The following is a 20,421-nucleotide window of genomic DNA, read 5'->3' on the forward strand; positions in this document are numbered from 1 at the left end:
GCCTAACTTGAGACATCTTTAAGAGGCCTGATTTTCAGTGAATGGGTTCTCAATACTTTCTGAAAATCAAGCCCCTTCAAGATGTCTCAAGTGGGACCCAAAGTTACTAATCACTTGTGAAAATGTAGGCAGAGAAGTTAATGATGAAAAAGACCTGCTGAATAACACCATGTCCATACAACTTCCCCATTTGTGATGATGAAGGTCTGTTCTGTATGCTACAGAATAATGTTTTCACCCCTCAGCTCACAGAGAGCCGAGAAGCGATCTACAGCCCAAAGTTTATTCTCAAGTGATGGAACTTCCACCACTTCCATTGTACTTAATCATCTCACCTTTTCTCTGAAATGATAAAATGAGAAACTATTGTATGAAACAGACCCTGTTCTTTCTTGCTCTGCTCCTCTTTCTTGCTGTGCTGGGAAATCAGACAGAGCTCACAGGGCAAAATACCACCCATATAATATATCCCTCCTTTCTCTTGCTGCCTCCTCTGGAATCTGTAGGCCCCAGGGGATAGAAAAAGACCCGAGCCTTAGGGCACAGTGTACACATTTTGCATATATGTGCAGGTATATTGTGGTAGATGCTTAGGAGTAAACATACTGTATTCTTCACTGTACTTTTTAGGGAAGTGGTTCTCAATCAGAGGTACGCATACCCCTGGGGATACTCAGAGGTCTTCCATGGGGTACATCGACTCATCTAGATATTTGCCTAGTTTGACAACAGGCTCCATAAAAAGCACTAGCGAAGCTAGTACAAACTAAAATTTCATACAGACAATGAGTTGTTTATACTGCGGTCTACACTATACACTGAAATGTAAGTACAATATTTATATTCCAGTCGGTTTATTTTATAATTATAAATAATAATTATATGATAAAAATGAGAAAGTCAGCAATTTTCCAGTAATAATGTGCTGAGATACTTTTGTATTATTATATCTGATTTTGTAAGCAAGTAGTTTTTAAATGAGGTGAAATTTGGGGTATGCAAAACCAATCAGACTCCTGAAAGGGATACGGTAGTCTGGAAAGGTTGAGAGCCACTGTTTTAGGGGACAGCAGCAATGTCCCTCTAATTATTTCCATCCATGTGCAGAATGAATTTTGTTATGTGCACCAATATCGAGGTAATGTGCGGATGTGTGCCACCAGTAGAAGCAAAAAACCTAGATATAATGTATACTGTATTTTTTAAAAGTTACCATAGGGATAATTACTCCAGCCAGGACAGGTTAGGCGTTTTAGAACTCACTACTCAAAGAATTAAATTTAAGCATAAGTGAGAAATAAAATTATGAAAGGCAAAGACCAGTCAAAAAACTAAAACAACCGCACTTTGAAAGAATAAAATTACAGAGGCTATATGTGCATTGCAAGAAGTACCAAGAAGTACCAAGAACAATAACAACACATGTATGTATTGGGAGGTGAGTGTGAAAGAGACAGAGTGTGTGTGTGTGTGTGTGTGTGTGTGTGTTTGAGTGAGAGAGAGAGAGACACACACACACACAGGGACAGTGTTTGTATATATGTGTGTGAAACAGACAGAGTGTGTGTATATGTTTGTGTGAGAGAGACAGACACAGAGTGTGTGTGTGCTGGCTGCTGGGGAAGTCTATGAGAGACCGTGCACTGTCTCTTTAAGCACAGCGGCATTCACCAGTAGGCTCATTCAGACAGCAGCAGCCACCAGCATCTCCATCTTGCTCCTGAGCCCTGTCCTCCCTCCCCTGCTCTGCAGAGATGGGTACATGGGCGGGGGGAGGCGGGGGGAGGGGGACACCCTGACATCAACTTCCCCCCCTCCCCCTGCTCTGCATAGCAAGCAGGAGGGTCCCAGGAGCAGCTGGCCAGGGGCTCCAAGGCAGAGGGCAGGAACAATGCAGCTGCAGAGCAGCAGGGGGAGGAGCATGGGCAGCAGGTAGCATAGGCAGGGGAAGGCTGTACCTCCCCAAACAGCCTTGCATGGCCCTGCCCACACTCTGCCCCCACACCCCGACCTGCCTGCTTCCAGTTCCCTTCCTGCTCTTCTGTGACCAAGAGGCTGGGGCAGACAGGCTGGGGCTGGTGCACACAAGGCCCAGGGCTGGTGGTGCTGGGGCCACGTCGTGCTGCCCATCCATCCGCCTGCCTGGTGCTAGGACCACGCCGCCCACCCAGTGCTCTGGGGTTGGGGGTGCATGGTGGGGCTGTGGGGCATGTGTGCGCTCCGGGCTCCGGTGGGGAAGGGGAGGGGCGGGGCCTCGGGCAGAGGGGGAGGAGTTGGGGACTAGCTTCCCCCAACAACTTGTTCACCTGCCACCCATGGGGAGAAGCACCTGAACACATGTCGCGGGATATGTGCGGATCTGCTAATCAAGTGCATGGCATTTGATTGGCTCTTGGGTGGCCATGCGGCTGCACAGCTTAGAGGGAACACAGGACAGCAGGGAAGGGCTTTCTGTAATCTGTGTGTCCTCAGAAATTATTTCAACGGTAGATATGTACCTGGTACACCTTGTGTCACGGAGTCTATGTGTATCTTTGGCTGAAAATCCATTATATAGTCTGACAAGGAGCTTGTATATTAATTTTAAGTTAAAATAATGTGTTAAGATTGAAAGTTGGTGACTGCTGGGGAGAATGTCTTAAAAGAGCATGGCAGCTAAAAATAAATAAATAACCCCAATCTTTAGAAAGCCTGGAAATTCAAAGTTAAGGTTATACTTAAAACCACCAATGTTTGGAAGTGCACAGCGAAATTCACCCAAACAGATTTAACTTTGTCCCCATCTCTGCCCACACCTCATCGGAAATCAAGATGCAGCTTGATCTCTGAACACCATGCCCAGACCACCCAAGGAGTCACGTCTCAGTCACAAGAGAAGAACACAAACATCTGAGACACTGTAACTTATATCAACACCAAAGAGGTGGGCAAAGCCCTTCTGACGTTGTCAATGGACGCCAGTGCTGCCATACACGAGCATGTAAATACTCCCAGTCCATTAGCAACCAGAGCTGTTTGGATATCTGCAGCTATGGGGATCTTAAAACACATAAAGTCTTCTCTATCTGCTAAATATACCTTGCTTCAGTATTCAAGGCTCCAGGCTTCCTCAGATTCATATGCAAATACCCAAATATAGAAGTGGAAAACCACCAAGCGCTATGAGGTATAAGATGCCAATTTGTTGATACACTGTGAAATTAAGCATAGACCCTCATCTACTTTACATATTATAAACACAGATCTTCCCATAAACAAACTTCAGCCTTTGTCAAATTAACAGGCAAACTTGGGACATACACACCACAGAAACATTTAAAATTCTTCTATATATGAAACCCTAATCAAAACATTTCTAAGGGCACGTCCATGTTGCAATAAAAGACCTGTGGCATGGCTGCAGCTGGTCCGACTCAGCTGACTTGGACTCGTGGGGCTTGGGCTGCAGGGCTAAAAATTGCAGTGTAGATGTTTGGGCTCAGGCTGGAACCCAGGATCTGAGGTCCTGAGAGTGGGGAGGGAGTCAGAGTCCAGGCTTCCTGAATGCCTACACCAGGGATTGGCAACCTTTGGCATGCAGCTTGCCAGGGTAAGCCCCTTGGCGGGCCAGGCTGGTTTGTTTACGTGCTGCATCTACAGGTTCGGCTGATCGCGGCTCCCGCTGGCCGCGGTTCGCCGCTCCAGGCCAATGGGGGCTGCGGGAAGCGGCACGGGCCGAGGGATGTGCTGGCTGCTACTTCCCGCCACCTCCATTGGCCTGGAGCGGCGAACTGCGGCCAGTGGGAGCCGCGATCAGCTGAACCTGCGGACACGGCAGGTAAAAAAACCGGCCCGGCCCGCCAGGGGGCTTACCCTGGCGAGCCGCGTGCCAGAGGTTGCTGATCCCTGGCCTATACCATAATTTTTAGCCCTGCAGCCCAAGCCCAAGTCAGTTGACATGGGCTCTGAGATTTGGTGCTGTGGGTTTTTTATTGCAGTGCAGAAGTAGCCCAAGATTACTACCCAGCTATGCCACAGTGCAGCTATGCATGATTTAGCATCCTCCTGGTCAAATGCCAATCTCAGTTTCACAGGTGTAAATCCAGAGTAGCTCCATAGACTTCAGTGGAGTTACTCTGGATTTAGCTCACTGCACATGACATCAGTATTTATTTCTTAGATTATATGATAATCACAAAGGGTGGCAAAGGGTGGAACTGATTTCAGGTTGTTCGGGTGCCCTGAATTTTGCATGTATATGCTTTCAATCTTTTCTTATTTATCATTGTTCTTTGACGGCACTTTTCCCTGAAGTTATATGCGTTTTCAATCTTTGCTCAATGACTTTTTATTTTTATTTTCTTAAATTAAAAGTCAATGTTTCTAAGAATGGATCTGTGATAGAAACCCTGGGCAGTGAATATTCCCACATCAAGCCTCTATATGAGGCATAGAAAGTCCGCATGGAAATTCTGCTGCCCCTACTGCACAGACACTTCCCGTGCACTGTTTCCTGCTCCTTACAGGTTTTTGAGGCTCTACAGCAATGGTCACATGCGCCCACTTCCTTCATCCTAAATTGTTTCTCTCCCCACTGCCCTCAGATTCCCCCTCCTTCCCACAAGTGGCTCTCGGACGCCTGTGCCCTCCAACCTCCCCTAGTATATGGAGAATCTGTTCCGATCTGAGCTTTAGGAAACATGAAGCCTGCAGATCAAGAGGACCATGGTCTGCCAACAAAAGACCATGCAGGCACTGGAGTATCTGCATTGCATCAGGCGAGGGTTACAGTGTCCGACATGCAATCGCAGGAAGCTCAAACATTATCAAAACTGCATGGAATAACTGAGGGCTCAATTGTGCCTTTCGAGGCTGACCGAGATGGTTAGACTTTCTAAACATTTCCTTGAACTTGGAAAACATTTCAAAAATCTTACAGAAAGCGTTGTATTTTTAAACTGTTTTTTTCAACCAGTTGTAACAACCCAGTGTTGGGGGTACTGTGGGTCTGCCCCCTGCCTGGGGGAGTGCAGACAGAGAGCGCCTCTACTAGGAGTGAGGCCTACTCTCCTCCATGTGCCTGGCCCCAGCTCCCTGCCACTGTCTTTAGGGAATGCAAAGGGAGCACAGAAACTGTATTTGTACCTGGGCCTCTTGTGGCCTGTATAAGAGGGGATATAGCTCCTTTCATCCCTCCCTCCCTCCCTCAGCACATGTATATGGCTCAGCCATAGGGGTGAAAGTAGAAATAGGGACTTACCAGTACGGGACTGGGTTGGGGCCGGCTCTGGCCCCTAAGGGGCGGGGCCTCGGGCAGAAGGGGGGGGATGGAGGGGGTCAGAGCCAGCCCTGGCCCGCCCTGTACTGGTAAGTGCCCTCCCCTGCTAGTGTAGCAGCAGCAGCTGGGGGCTCCGGCAGCAGTTTAAAGGGCCCGGGGCTCCCACTGCCTCTACGGCCCTGGCGAGGCTCCAGCGGCTATTTAAAGGCCCCGGGGGGGTAGAGGCAGGAGAGCCCCGGACCCTTTAAATAACCCCCAGAGCCCTGCTGCCAGAGCCCTGGGGTAGCAGCGGTAGCTGAGGGCTCCGGCAGCAGTTTAAAGGGCCCTGGGTGGCAGCAGTGGCCAAGAGGCATACCGGGGTGTACCGGCTTACTTTCACCTCTGCTTATCATAGAATCATAGAATATCAGAGTTGGAAGGGACCTCAAGAGGTCATCTAGTCCAACCCCCTGCTCAAAGCAGGACCAATTCCCAGCTAAATCATCCCAGCCAGGGCTTTGTCAGGGCTTAGTCACCAACTGACCCTAAATTCTTAACTCTTCTAAACTAGCCAAAGGAACTAATAGTTATTGAGCCCAACAGGATGAAATGAATGTAGAATCTGTAGTTCAAGTCTTTTTGAGATATAACAAGCAAAATAAATAAATAAATACAAATTAGGAAACTTCCCAGGAAGCAAAAAAATATCTAATTTCTTTAAAACATTCATCACTCCACAGTGCCTTGTATAAATTGCCTTACACTTTCACCAACAAAAGTCTGTTCTGCAATCACTTCACACAGGAAGCATTTCAGATGGGTTGGTTGGTTTATTTCAGCAGGACAGTGTCAAGTTCATAATCAGGCTTCAATCTTATCTTTGGAGACTCTACCACAGCTCCAAAATAAAGACTTAACCCTGGGCAAGCAGAATCTGCCTCACTTCTTTTTTTTTTTTTTAACAGATTTAAATTTTATTAGAGAATATTTAAAGAAATAAACGATACAGAAAATTTGAAGCGTTAGTCATTGGTCATTGGGGGTAACATGCAGAGTATGGGGGTATGTTGGTGTTTTGGGGCTGGGCAGCACACATAGTATATACACACTGTAATGTCCCCAATGGGGGGTGGGTAACCGGTGGGCGGGGTCAGGAGACAGTCGATAAACGGTGAGGGTCCACCACCCATACGGGAGGCAGGGACAGTCATGGGTATAAGCAAGCGGGCTGGGTAATGGGGATGGGGTGACCCTCACGTGGCGGGATTCAGCTAGGTTTGGTGGGTTTAGGGATCAGGGGATAGGGTTCCAGCAGGGGGTGTGTGTGGGTGCACATCACTATATACTTAGCATCAGAAATGCTGAATTGCATGTTGTAAACAACAGATGATCACTGGCCCTGACAAAGAGTGGTTATTTTAAAGCTGCAGAAAGTTGTTTTGAGAATTCAGGAGCCTTTTGTGCCTTAATCAATGGTCTATTGTTTCCTTAAACTTACTAACTCACAGAAAAGCATGGAAATAATATAGGGGGAAATGTGCAGAGAAGGAAGGAACAAATCTTCTCACTATCTGGTTCAAGCAGTCAGGGAAACAAACAAAAGAAATATAAACCACATCTATCAACCACAAGTACATACAAAATCATACAGAAAGCAAACATCCTAGAGACAGCCAGATTCCCAGCTGGTGGGAAGTGGCACAGCCAAACTTTATGAACTAAAATTGATTTATATCAGTTGAGAATCTGGCCCAGTTTAGTTTAATCTTCTTGGGTTAGTTCTTCTCTCATTTACATTACTCAGGAGGACTTCCAGCCAAGTCAGCAGTGCAGCCTGGGGAAAGTGAGCTAGTTTCAAAAGGTGAAACAGGTTTTTAGAAGTTGAAAAAATTTTAATAGTAGATTTTTATTTTTTTTTTAATGGGAAGCGTTGAAATGAGCCCATAGGGAGTTCTGGTAACATCTGTGGGAGGGAAGGGGGAGTGCACGTTGCTGAGGTTTTATTGACCCTCATCTGAATTCTGCCAGATAGTCCATGTCCTCTGAGACTGATTCTAACATTCTAAACAGATGCTTAAAAACACCCTGCTTCTTTCCCCCAAATGTGCAATTTCCCCACACGCCAGATCACAAATTTACCCAAGTTTGAGACTGTAGGACAGGCAATATTTGGTCTGATCTCATTATGCAGCAAGCTTAGAAATGGGTTCGCTTCACAACTTGAAAGGAGAAATTCCCAACTTTCCAATGGGACTCAAAGCAGAATTTACTTATAGATCGTGAAAATCCCAAGATATCAGACCTTAAAGTTGTAACATTTTTATGTCTGAGCTCTGAACAGATGAACAAATGCCAATTAAGGCACATGGAGTTACATGTGTAGAGATGTAAGAAACAGTCACAATGCAATAAAAAAAGAGTTCTGATATGTTTGTAAAATCTTTTTCCCATGTACAATACATGGCATGTAGAGAATAAAGCATAATGTGGTATGATATAAAGGTTTTAGCAGTGCTCATTTGAGAGCACCTGCATAATTTACTCATGGCTGCACCAATTATGAGCAATGCAGCCATCTAAAACTCATGTTTTAAATCCTTTATAGCACCCCTCATCTTCATGTATTCCATACATAAACATTGCCATTATACATGGGATCACATTCCATCTTAAGCTGGAAGCACTTATTAAACTAAATAAATATAGACACAAATAAGAAGACTTCCACACAGCTTGAGTTTCAACTATGTCTCCTTTATTTACCAGGAAGCATATGTTTTCTGAAAATGTGTACAGAGCCCAGAGGAATCTAGTGGCTGAATAATGCTCTCCAAGTAAATCTATTATTAAACACTTACACACATAGATATTATAGATAGGAATCATAGCAAGGTCTATACTTAAGGCTGCCTAAGGGTTTCCATTTTAAAGGACATTTTTCCGTTGTTTTTTCAATGCTTTTTTATTTTCAGCTGAAATTTGATATGTTTGCTCTCAGTCAAGGAACACATTTTTTCTAACAGTCCTTCCAAATCAAGTGAGCCATTTTCAAGTATGAAAGGGTGAAAACTGCAGTTATTCTGCTAAGAAAAATGTTATGCCCTTTCTCTGAACAGCTTCAGAGCTGATGGAATCTTAAAACATTTGGCAGAAACATGGCCCCTACGTTGCAGATGTGTCTTTGATTGGTCTTGTGAAAATTACATTTGATTTGGCAGAGTTAAGATTTAATAAATGTTTTCCACACATATGCACTGTACTTTCTCATACCCATACACAGAGAGCTAGCTGTATAGCACACATACACACACAGATACATAATGGACCCTTGAATAGTGCAGCAAGAGCTAGGGGAATGATAGAGATGTATGCCAATCCCACCATTAACACACAGGGAAAAATTAACTAAGGGTGGGAGAGGCCAGGACCAGACAAGACTCCATCTCCATAAAGCTTAACAACCATTATTTACACCTGACAGCACTAACAGAGTCAGTTTCTAGGAACTAGTTAATATCCTCTTACCTCTAGATTTGCTGCAGGGAGCCCTGGGATTTGATGTCGCCATGCAGCTTATGTCCAGAGGAATTCAAAACTGGTTTGTTCTTTTTTGCCTCTGGTCCTGAACACACCTTCTGGCTGCCAAGATAATATACAGTGCCGTTCTCTACCACAAGAGGGTCCAAAATCCAAAAGTTCAGGGGAATGAATGTTAAAAACCTCCCAAAGCAAACTGAACATATCCAGTGCTGCCTGATGAAACCAGATGGCAGTTTTCATTGCTGATGGGTGGCTGCTGCTGTGTTTCCAGGAAATAATGGTTATTATTATTATTTATTTGTATTACTGTACTGCCTAGAATTCTCCTTACTTAACTTTAATCTTAATTTAACCTCAATAAATCACGGGGTTTATCCTATAGGCAGATTTCCATCTTCTCTCTTCCTCTGTGTTTTATTTAACTACTATCCTTAAACTAAATCTGTGCACTCTATTTCCTGTCTTATGCCTTCCTCTACTCCAGTGAAATTACTTCTGCTTCTGTCCTTCACCTGTTTCTCAGTCTTTCTTCTGTTTCTCTTCATCTCTCTTTGTTTCTCCTTCTCCTTCCTTCCCTCCCTTACATTCAGTACCTTTTTCTACCTCAGCCCAAGCTCAGCTGACCACCCAACTGTCATTCTACCCAGAGCTCCGGACCCCTCTTGAAAGCATTTTTGTTTCACCTAGACTCCCTAGAGGGGCAGGACTCCATCTTAGATACTCTTCTGACTCTTACAGGGTCATTTGCAGTGTTGTTGAAGCCATGTCAGTCCCAGGACGTTAGAGAGACAAGGTGGGTGAGGTAATATCTTTTCCTGGAAGTTGGTCCAATTACCTCACCGCCTTGTCTTACAGGGTCATCTTTCATATGAAGTATTGTTGTAGCTGTGTCAGTCCCAGGATATTAGATAACCCAGGATACTGGATTCTGTTGGTCTAATAAAAGATATTACCTCATCTTTTGTGCATTTCCCTTTCATCCTTCAATGCTGTGCATCTCCTCTTTTTTTCATCCTACTGGGTTTCAGCCCAAACCTATGTAGTTGCCCCTTGTTCCTTCTTCCTAATCTTCAACTCACTGTTCCTTCTGCCCCCTGTTGCTGCCACATCCTCCCCATTTCCTATGTATACGCATGCTTTGGGGCGTCTAAAATCACCAAACACAGAGTGAAGTGCCCATTTTTGAAAACTGGGCTCTGGAGGGATCACTTCCTCTTCCCCTTGCCATGCAGCGGTCTCTTTGGCAGGCATTTAATAGTGTACAAACAACATCTTGGGACAGGAACTATCAAATGTCGTATCTATTTGACACTACAGGGGGAATTTAGGCAGACAGAATGTAACTGCCCAAATTGCAATTTGGCAAGGATACTGGGGCTAATTCTCTTTCAAAAAGCATTGTGGGATTTTCAAGTGGCATATATAGGCCTAGCTGCACTGTCTGACCCCAGAAATTTAGCTTTGGTTTTATACCTTATCTGAATGATGCCACCTCCTGCAGCAATGTGCCCCTAGCTTCATTCTGGAGCATTAGTTCAAATCAATCTTGATTTGGATGAAAGCAATCCCCTAATGTGTCACCAAGACCATATCCTGAAACAACTGGGCACAGTGCTGCTTAGTTTTGAGATTGGAACAGCTCAGATTACTAACCTTCATTTCCCCCTTCTGTCTTCTCTGCTTAGCTCCCCCTTGCCCAGCATTGCACAGTGGATCCTTCCATATGATTTGGTCCGGAAGGAGTTCCTGAGCGGGTCAGAGGAATAGGTGAAGAGTGATGTGGTGAGTTCCTTCCACGCAAGCCAATGTGCTGAGCTTGCCATATCCAGTTTTACCATTTTTCACTTCTCTCGAAGAAAACTGCCTCTGTGGGCACCTCAGCATGCCAGAGACTAGACTGAGATCATCTTATTTGAGCCGAGGTAGGATTTGATTAAACTCAGATTGTCAGAGGTGTAAGATTGTTTCATTAGCAAAAATGGGTCATATGAAACCCCCTTCATCGGCTGCACCACATCATGACATGATGGTTCTCTCCCATTGTCTCTCCTCCATGCAGCTGGAATCACTTTCTCACTCAACACTAAACTATGTTTGTAATTAAGCTTTTTTTCCCCCCCCTTTAAAAGTAGCATTTGGAGCTCCAGAAAGTCATCTGGAAGTGCCATGAGCCTTTGGACTGAGATGGATGTGCACATGGCTGCCAGGACCGGATATCTATTGGCCCAAATGCGAAGCTTTGTGTTGGAGCCGGGACACAGGAATGTCAAAGTTTGAGAGACTCTGGCCAGAGTCCTGATCTCTCCAGATGGTCACAGGATATAAAGTGCAGCTGGGAGGCAAGCACCAGAACCCTCCTAGAGAAGCTCTGAGGCTGCAGAATTGCATTAGACAAAAAGGAGGAGATGAGGAAACTTCTGGTGCTGCTACTCCTGACCCTGGCCCTGGCAGCCTCCTGCTATTGTGAAAGAGGTAAGGGGACACAGCATTAATCTCACCTGGAGTGTTCACTGGGTGTATTATTGAACACTTAAAACCTGAGAAGACTGCTTGCTCAGGAGAAGACCTGCTTTGGGGCTAGGCAGTATACTATGGGCTCAGGGCCGGCTCCAGGGTTTTGGCTGCCCCAAGCAGCCAAAAAAAAAAAAAAAAGCTGCGATCGTGATCTGCAGTGGCAATTCGGCGGGAGGTCCTTCGCTCCGAGCGGGAGTGAGGGACCATCTGCCGAATTGCCGCCGAATAGCTGGATGTGCCGCCCCTGTCCGGAGCAGCCGCCCCAAGCACCTGCTTGCCAGGCTGGTGCCTGGAACCGGCCCTGTATGGGCTATTGCACTGGCAAGGTGTTATATTATATAGGTCACAAATAAGAATGGGTTTGGGGGTCTCCAGCCTAATCCCTAATAGACATTTGCCTCCACTAGGACACAAATTATTGCACAAATGGGCATGACTGGCAATCTCAGGAATCCAGTTTAGGATTTAGGTGAATTAGCAAAGCCCAGTTTTGGACAAATGGACTGCGCTGCAGGTCAGAATTGAGGGGAATTAACTAAACTACATGGACTGTGGGGAAGGCTATGTTATATCTGCCAACACTGGAAAGTTGTACAGTACCCGGAGACATCTGAGGAGAAAAATAAAGCTACACCTTTTAATTCCATTGAAATATGTTGGACTGGGAGAGTTTTTGAAGGCACAATGGAAAAAATGGCAGTGATACTGTTAAAAAAATATGGTCATAGGATATAAACTGCAGCTGGGAGGCCAGCTCCAGAGCCCTCTTAAATAAGAAATAGCCATAGAGGAGTGAGCTGCACAGCTGGAAAGGGGTGGGAGATCTAGATCTGAAATAGCAGGTGTTCAGCCTCTCTCTGCTTTGGCAGAATGGACAGGGATGCTGAGACAGGAAGGGTAGAAAGCTTGCCCTGTACTTGCCTGTACTACGCCAGTTCTTGTCAGCGTTAAATTCCTCAGTGTTAAAGATGACCCTGTAAATTAAATACACTCTCACGGGCATCAGATTGGTGAGAAATCAGTTAATATTTTGCAATACAGTTTTTAATCTTTGATTGTTTTCCCCTCAGAGAGCTTCTCTCCTTCATTCCTGGTCAGTCTGCTCTAAAAGCTATTGTATTCCAGTCTGTTCATTAGTCTTGGTCTAATCCTTTATCAGTTTCCATGTGGAGTGCAAAATGCAGATTGGCTCCTCAAGTCTAGAGATTTCCAGAAGGATCCATTCTACAGCAGACAGCATGTTGCCCTCTGACATTTCGTAAGGAGCCATTGTCTCCTGGCATAGGTGGCACAGTTTGGATAAAACAGGAACTGGCCAGTGCCTTTGCCAAAGCACACTGAATCTTTCTAAGGTTAAAAAGCATTAAGTTAAAGACTCCCCATTCCCTCTCATCTGCAGCCTTCTCCTCAGAGGAGAAGGTGAAGGGGGTATCAACTTGGTTGCTACTTTTTACCTCCCTTACTACAATCCTTAATCTGCCTGCCTCATCTGCTGGCAGTGTCCAGTACAGGAGGCTGGGGGTCAAATGTCCTAGTGTCTATTTTCTGCTGTGTTACCTTAAGCAAATCACTTACTGCTCTGTGCCTCAGTTTTTCCAGCTGTAATATGGGGATTATAGTGCTTTCCTAAGTCACAAGGTCATGGGGAGAATTAACTAGTTAGTGTTTGGAGATCACCTGGAGATCCTCAGATGAAAAACACTGGAACTATTATTAATTACATTATTACTAAGACTCTGATGAGGGTTGCTGCTCTGCTGGGTTCTCTATGGCTAAGAGCTGGGGGATTCAATGCAGTGTGGCAGACAGCGCTCTAGAGGACATGAACTTCAAATGAGCAGCAGCACTGGGGGACAGGTGAATGGGGAGTACTGGGGCAGGATGACAGTGAAGAGGCTGCCTGGAGATCTCTGATTAAAGATTGGGGTGGTGGTTCACGGGGTGGATGTGAAGACTGCTCATCTTCTCTAGGGGCAGAGGGAAGGGGATGGGGCAGAAGAAAATCAGCCATGCTAGCTTCCCCCTCCTGCCTCTGGTGGCAGGTTGTTTGCATAGCCGAGAACAGGAACTGGGGACTGCTTGGGGGTAGAGTTCACTTGGAACATAGTGAATGAGACATCTATCAGTTTCCCCTTTCTCTTCACTGTGGTGAATGTGACACAGCAAAACTGCCGTTTAGCTCTCAGAAGCTGCTAGGTAAAGGCCAGATTCTGATGCCCTTGCTCAAGCTGAGTAAGACCTTACTCTGCAAATCAGACCCATTGAAGTCAATGGTACTACTTAAGTAAGGTGTATTTAACATGAGCCTGAGGGTCACAAGCTGAACCTAAGTGACTTAGGGTCAAACTCAGATACCCAGACTCATGCTGAATAGCACCTTTCTCCACAAATAGTCTGCAGGGTCTGATCAGACAACAAATGTGTCTTGCTGATGTAAATGCACACGGTGCTTTGGAAAAAACAACAACAAAAAAACACAACCCTTCCCTCAAAGAGTTTACAATCTAGCAATTAATCAACACATTTATTTTCCTAAATCTTCTTTGTCCCTTTAAATACACTTCTAAGACAATAGCAGATGGGATTTGCCATGGGTGAAAAAGCGATAGGTGAAGAACTAGAGAAGAGCCTGGGTGGTTTGGAGTGGCAAGCAGAGTATGGGTCCCATGGGCCCCCAGTAAAATCAGAGGGAATTCCCCTTGGGTGATTGCAGGGACCATCGAAGGTTAGAACACATCTTTCCAGTGGAGAAGGAGGAGAGATGGTGCCATCCAGGCTGTGTCTACACTAGGCATTTTGAGCAAAATTTCCCATGATTTCTACCACCACTGCATCACTTTTGATAGTAGCCCTAATGTAGACAGGCTTCCCATCTTGGTATTTTTATCACTATGTCATCTTGCTCCAAGCAAGCTGAAATGACACTACGTGTATGTCTACACTAGAGCTGGAGATATGATTCCAGCACCGGTGGACATACCTGTGCTAACGCTGATTGGCAGGAGTGGCTAGCCATCCTGAGTATGTACCTATGGTCTTGGACAGGCTCATACTTGGATGTATAGCCCCTCCAGCTGCTCACACTGCTGCAGCCACACTTCTGTTTTTAGTGTACTGGCTCAATCAGAGTTAGTTCAAGTATATCATTGTGAGCTGGAATTTGCACCTTCCAGCTCTAATGTAGAGATACCCTATAGACTCTGGTGACATTGATAGAACTGAACCACTATTAGCAATGGTGGGAAATTTTTGCCCCAAACTTCTAATGCAGACAAGGCCCTAGTGGGGGCAGAGAGATAAAAATTCCTGATGCAGGAAGGGAAATGGTGTTGCCCAATAAGGGAGGGAGATACAGTCATCCAACGGGGGCCAAGGACTGGAGTCACATGCTTGGTTCCTGTGTGGTATCCCCTGACTCCTATTCTTTGTTTTCCAGATTCAAAGGACACCTTGGAATCACACGGTGTTGAAGGTGAGTATCTTGCTATGACTTTCCCACATCTCTGCACATGTCTCAAGTCCTGCATCTGCCTCCATCTTTCCCTTTATCAGGATTAGGGAATGAGTGAGATGCTTACAGAATCCTCTAATTTGTTTCTCCTTCCTTGACCAACACTGAGATCTACAGCAGGTATCATCATGAGTCCTCTCGTCTCAGCAGAGCACCCGTGACAACTAAAGGTCCAATTTTCACATGACCTGGTGGAACAGGTGGAACCCTGCAAACAGTAGGAAACAGGCAGCAGTGACATGAGCAGGCTGAGGTTTTCAATTGTTAGATAAACCAGGACATGAGGCAGGTCCGGTCAACAATCAAGTTGCTCTGGGAGCTACATGGGGATTAGGGTGTGAGCTAGCTGAAGTAGTAGCAGAACGGACAGATACCCATAATGGGTGTCACAGGACGTCAGGGCTCCTCTATTGGCTCATCACAGCAGGAATTAGAAACCTGCACCGAGCTGCTCAGTTGGTAGTTCTGCTGACTTGCTGGGGCAAGAGAGGCTTATTAGCTCCACTAGGATATAAGGGAGGTGGAGTGACAAAGAGAGCTAGGGTTTGGGACAGAGAGGTCCCTTCAGGGAAAACCTAAGAACAGCCAAGTGTTGGGAAAAAGTTTAGGCTGAGCTTTATGTTGTATTACTGCAATTTCAACTAGCAGGAAAAGGGTAAGTTTGGACTATGTACTGACTGTGCATATTCTGTTCAGTTTGGGGTGGGACCTGAGTTTAGGGTCTGAAATGTTCCCCTGTCTCTCACTTGGCTCTGCAGCCTGGCTCACAGAAATCCATTAGGAAAACTATCCCCTGGCTCTCTTGGACCCCTCTATCCCCTCTTTTGTCCCATAGGTCAAGGGATAAATTGCCGCTGGGGATCATTAAAACTGGATTTTCCCAGAGAACCAATCAAAACACAGGGGGTTGTGGGGAGCGAGAGAGAGAGAGAGAAACATCTTTACAAGGGAGGTTGTAATTGCTGGCACTTCTTACAGTGAAGGTTTATTTGAAATACCAGACATGACCTGAGCTCAGCTTGCCAGTTGGTCCCCAGAGATAACACCTTCCCTCCCCGTGAGATAAACAGCTGGGCTCTCTCACTGGCCAACTAATCTGGCATTGGAAAGAACATTTTGCTGGCAGTTGAAAGTCTGGGTTAGGGAGATGAGATGAACTGGGAATGGTACAACCTCTATGGGGGAAGAGCTTGGCAGCCCTCTCATAGCATTCCACAAACACAGGTATCCAAACCTCTCCATGCCGTGCTCAGTGTGCTGGGGCAAGGGGTGCAGGGTCCTCTGCCCTCTCAAGACTCTCCACACATGAGCACCAGGATCTCTCTGTGAAGAGATTACCGGTGTATTTCCCCATTGGCAATACTCTCAATGTAATATATGCCATCGTGTGCCAGCAATGCCCCTCTGCCATGTACATTGACCAAACTGGATAGTCTCTACGCAAAAGAATAAATGCACACAAATCAGACATCAAGAATTGTAACATTCAAAAACCAGTAGGAGAGCACTTCAATCTCCCTGGACACTCAATAACAGACTTAAAAGTGGTCATTCTTCAACAAAAACACCTTCAAAAACAGACTTCAATGAGAAACTGCAGAACTGGAATTAATTTGCAAACTTGACACCATCAAATTAGGTCTGAATAAAGACTGGGAGTGGCTGGGTCACTACAAAAAATAATTTTCCCTCTGTTGATACTCACACCTTCTTATCAACTATTGGGAATGGGCCACATTCACCCTAATTGAATTAGCTTCATTAGCACTGACCCCCCTCACTTGGTAAGGCAACTCCCATCTTTTCTTGTGCTGTGATATTTATACCTGCCTACTTTTTTTCATTCCATGCATCTGATGAAGTGAGTTATAGCCCATGAAAGTTTATGCCCAAATAAATGTGTTAGTCTCTAAGGTGCCATAAGGACTCCTCGTTGTTTTTGCTGATACAGACTAACACGACTACCCCTTTTAAATCTTTCCTAGCACTGCACACATGGGCACCAATATTCTTAAGCACAGCCTTCTTACAGTCCCTTAAAGGTATTCTGGCTGTATGGACACCAGTGTCTCAACAGGCAACAGTCAGTGACCCAACCTCTATTGCTTTCAGTCACCTTGGGGTGCTCTGCGGACATTGGTACCAAGGCTTCACTGTGAAATGGCCAGTGCGACAGTCCATATTAGGTTGGGTCAGAAGGCAAGACTCTAAGGTCATCAGGACTGGAGAGAGAGGGAATCATGTCCCTGCAAATTTGGGGCTTGAGTCTCTTCTCCTACTGCTGTGACTCCACTAACTGCAGTAGCTTTGTTCCAGATTTACATCAGGATAAGTGACAAGAGAATCATGCTCCTGGAGTTCATGACCAAGGGGGTACTTGGCCCCTGAGACCAAGCAGGTTGGAGTGGACGGGGAGATAGGTCCCTGAAGCTGTGGGAGATAGGGAGGCAGAACTGTGGAGGCTGGGGTGGGTAGATGTGCATTGGGAAGTAAGGTGGGGAGGGACTGTGATAAGGGATAGCAGATGTTCCATCTCCAGAGGACACTCCAGTATTTGGACTATAGGAGGGCAGCCCCAAAGCTCTAACGTACTCTTCTATTCTCTCATGGCAGGTGTTAAGGTAAAAAGAGAAACGGCCAATGCCTTTGTGAGGAGGCAGAAGAGGTCCTACCCCTATTATGAAAGGTAAAATCTTCCCTGCTTCACCAGTTGGGCTCAGGACTGAACTCTGTACTGATTATTTCAGAGGGGGATAGGAAGGCAGTGGGATGTGGCAAGGAATTTGATTAATGTCTGGGATAACATCCTCACACACAGAAGTAGAAAAAAGAGGATGCCGGAGATACTTACTGGAGACAAGTGGCCTGTTCTTCCTTAAAGGGCCATAAATATCCCCTGAGGAGTCTTTGACAGACATAGAGTGACCATAGTCAGCTTTACATCACCTCCTGTAAGAGCCCCCAGCACAGGGGCATGCCAGATGCATTGCTGGGAGTATTTCAGGAAGGGGGGTACTTGGCCAGCATTCCTAGCTTGCTGGTACTTCTGGCTACTTGAACTGTCCTTAGGGGCCAGGGAGAGTGGGGTGCAAGTTAGAGGCTGCACTAGCCTGCATCAGGGACCGAAGCAACCCGCTGCTCAGGGTGCAGTGAGGAGGTTTCATCTTTGCCTTCAGTTCCTGCACTGAGCTCAGCTCTGCAGCAGGGATGAGGTCAGATCAGACAGGCTCTTCATTCTGACTATGCCCAGACACTACAGCAAGCAGAACTTTTTTTACAACACTCCTGGAGACAGGGACTCAGAGAACTTCAGCTTTGACAGATTGACACAAGAACATGCTTCACATACCTCCTGGGAGAGGTCACCAAGCTGCATCTCACAGAGGCCCTGAGGGATAAGACATTTCTAGTTGAGCATCCTTGGACAGTAGTTAAAGGCCTGGGTTTAATCCCCAGTTAGTAAAGCTTCTGAAAGGATAACTAAGGTTCCTGGGTAAAGTCCCAGCTGATAGACCTGACCCACTCCCCAGGAACAATAACCAGGGAGCCTGGGTTCTATCTTTAGCTGTTAGAGCCTTGTGAATGAGATGGGGAACTGGCTTCAATCCCTAACTGATAGAGCTCCCTCCCACCCCTGGACATTAATCAAAGGGGCTAGGTTCTAACCCTTTGTAGGTAAATATTGTATTCACTATAAGGGAGTCCATCTCTAGGGAATGCTGGTAATCACTCTCCCTGAGTTCAGCAGGTGGCATAGGAGCCTGATGAGTCATGAGTGGCATCTTTCTCTTTGTCTACTGCAGGTACTATGAAATGTACAAGTCCCCAATGGAGCTGAGGAAGGAACAGTGTGAAAACTACGCCCCCTGTGACTACCTGTCCGATCACGTGGGGTTTCATGCTGCATATCAGCGTTACTTTGGGAGGTTCTGAGGAAGAGACTGTCCCTTCCCTCACCTGGCTAGGGTCCAGTCTGTCCTCCATAAAGACTGGGGTAGTGTGAGGAAGGGAAGGAAGGAAAAGGGAGAGGTAGATTGGGCCCACTTCAATTCTGCTCAGCACTGATGAGAGCACAATGGTAAAATTTACCCCATGTATCCATTTTCCAGTCCAAGACAGCTGAACACTAGTTGTGATCCTTCTACCAGAGGCATTCCCACCTGTGGCCTCCCATAGTATTTTGAGTTTCTTCAGAGAAAGGAAGGTGAGGAGAATCCGTCTTATCTGCTTGCCATGGAAGTTCCAGAGCAAGTATAGGAAGAAGAGATTCTTCTGAAGAAACTCAAAATATGACAAAGGGAGGCAGCAAGATCTTTTGTGCTCCCTCCCCTCCCAAAAAAGTACAAGGTGAGGGGTGACTAATATGAGAAATGCAACAGTGTGTGTGTGTGTGTGTGTGTGTGTGTGTGTGTGTGTGTGCTGTGGAGAGCAGTGATCCTCATGCATGCACTGGAAAGGGAGGGGTCCTGTTGGGGAAGGTTCAGCAGATTGCTACTACCAGGTTCCAGTGTGGGGTGATCAGCCCAAGTGTATATTAGTGACAATGCATGAGCCCCTAAAGGTTTGGTGGGTCCATTCAACTAAGCACCTTGATTTCATATACTTCACTGAGCTTCTTGGACCTGCAAAATTGGGGTGGAAATCTCTGATGCTTCTGATACACCCTGTTTCTGGTCAGGCTGAAAATACCTGAACAAAAAGCTCTTCCTCATAATTATTTTGGCACTTATGTTTCTGGTCCTGGCTGAAATAAACAAACAAACAAAAAATGCAGAGGCAACTGTAAAATAAAACAAAAAGTTAATTGAACTTTTATGAATCTTCAAAAAAAAAAAAAAGAGGGTGGTCAGTTCAGGATTGGGTTGGGTTGAAGTTGGGTCAATGCCAGGTTTATCCAAATTGGTTTGCCTATCCCCAATATGTATCTTCCCTCTTTGCAAATTCATGCAGGTATCTTTTTATGAGTGTTATGCATTAGCAACTTTCTGAAATTTCACCTGTGCCATCATATATTCTGTTCTGTAAGGGAGATGTCAGGTTCTCCAGAGGGGCAGGTGTCTGCTCAGCAGCAAAATTTGCATGTTGGCTGGTGAAATCATCCCCAGCTGTTGGCTATAATAAATGCTGGTTATGTAAAGTAGGTGTGTGTTTTGCTTCTTTTTGTTCATGTGTCCAGCATCTAGTGGGGAGTGAGAGGTGGTGGGATTCAACTGGGGTGAAAGAGAGGTCTGGAAGATAAAGCTCTCTCTCTCAGTCGCTAAGATGGATACTGAACAGGAAACGACAACATTGGCCTGATTCTCCTCTCCCTTATCCCAGTGTTAATCAGGAGTAATTACATTGAAATCAATGAAGTGATACCTGCATAAGACTGTGTAAGTGAGAGGTGGATCCTACTCCACCATCAGCTGAATTCTTCCTTCCCCTGGAGAGACCTTCTTCGTACTGGGATAAGAGGTGAACCCAGTCTCCATGGTCATGTAGAAATAGACTTAGTTCCCACTGACTCGAATGGGAATCCCAACTCTCCCCTGGAGGAATGTCCTCTTTTGGGCCGAGAAAGGAACGTTTTTCCTTCTACGAGAGTCTCACTCCAGCTGTAAAGAGAAAGAGATGTGGG

General features: G+C 45.8%; 2 protein-coding genes across 3 annotated transcripts in view; one reads left to right on the top strand and one right to left on the bottom strand.

The window, feature by feature from the left end:
* Positions 1–9,546, bottom strand: part of PDE6H (phosphodiesterase 6H) — a 114,401-nt gene extending 104,855 nt beyond the window's left edge. For both annotated transcript variants that reach the window (XM_054029251.1, XM_054029229.1), the window contains exon 1: positions 8,762–9,546. The gene's annotated coding sequence lies outside the window, so the exon portion shown is untranslated. The remainder of the gene's footprint in view (positions 1–8,761) is intronic.
* A 1,566-nt stretch (positions 9,547–11,112) lies between these two features.
* On the top strand, positions 11,113–19,939 carry LOC128837764 (osteocalcin-like). Its single transcript, XM_054029214.1, has 4 exons — positions 11,113–11,248; positions 14,727–14,762; positions 17,415–17,487; positions 18,605–19,939. The coding sequence occupies exons 1-4, from the start codon at positions 11,182–11,184 to the stop codon at positions 18,732–18,734; spliced, it is 306 nt and encodes a 101-aa protein (XP_053885189.1). The 5' UTR covers positions 11,113–11,181; the 3' UTR covers positions 18,735–19,939.
* The last annotated feature ends 482 nt before the right edge of the window (positions 19,940–20,421 follow it).

Source organism: Malaclemys terrapin, chromosome 1 (assembly GCF_027887155.1).
Source record: "Malaclemys terrapin pileata isolate rMalTer1 chromosome 1, rMalTer1.hap1, whole genome shotgun sequence".
NCBI classification, from domain to species: Eukaryota; Metazoa; Chordata; order Testudines; family Emydidae; genus Malaclemys; species Malaclemys terrapin.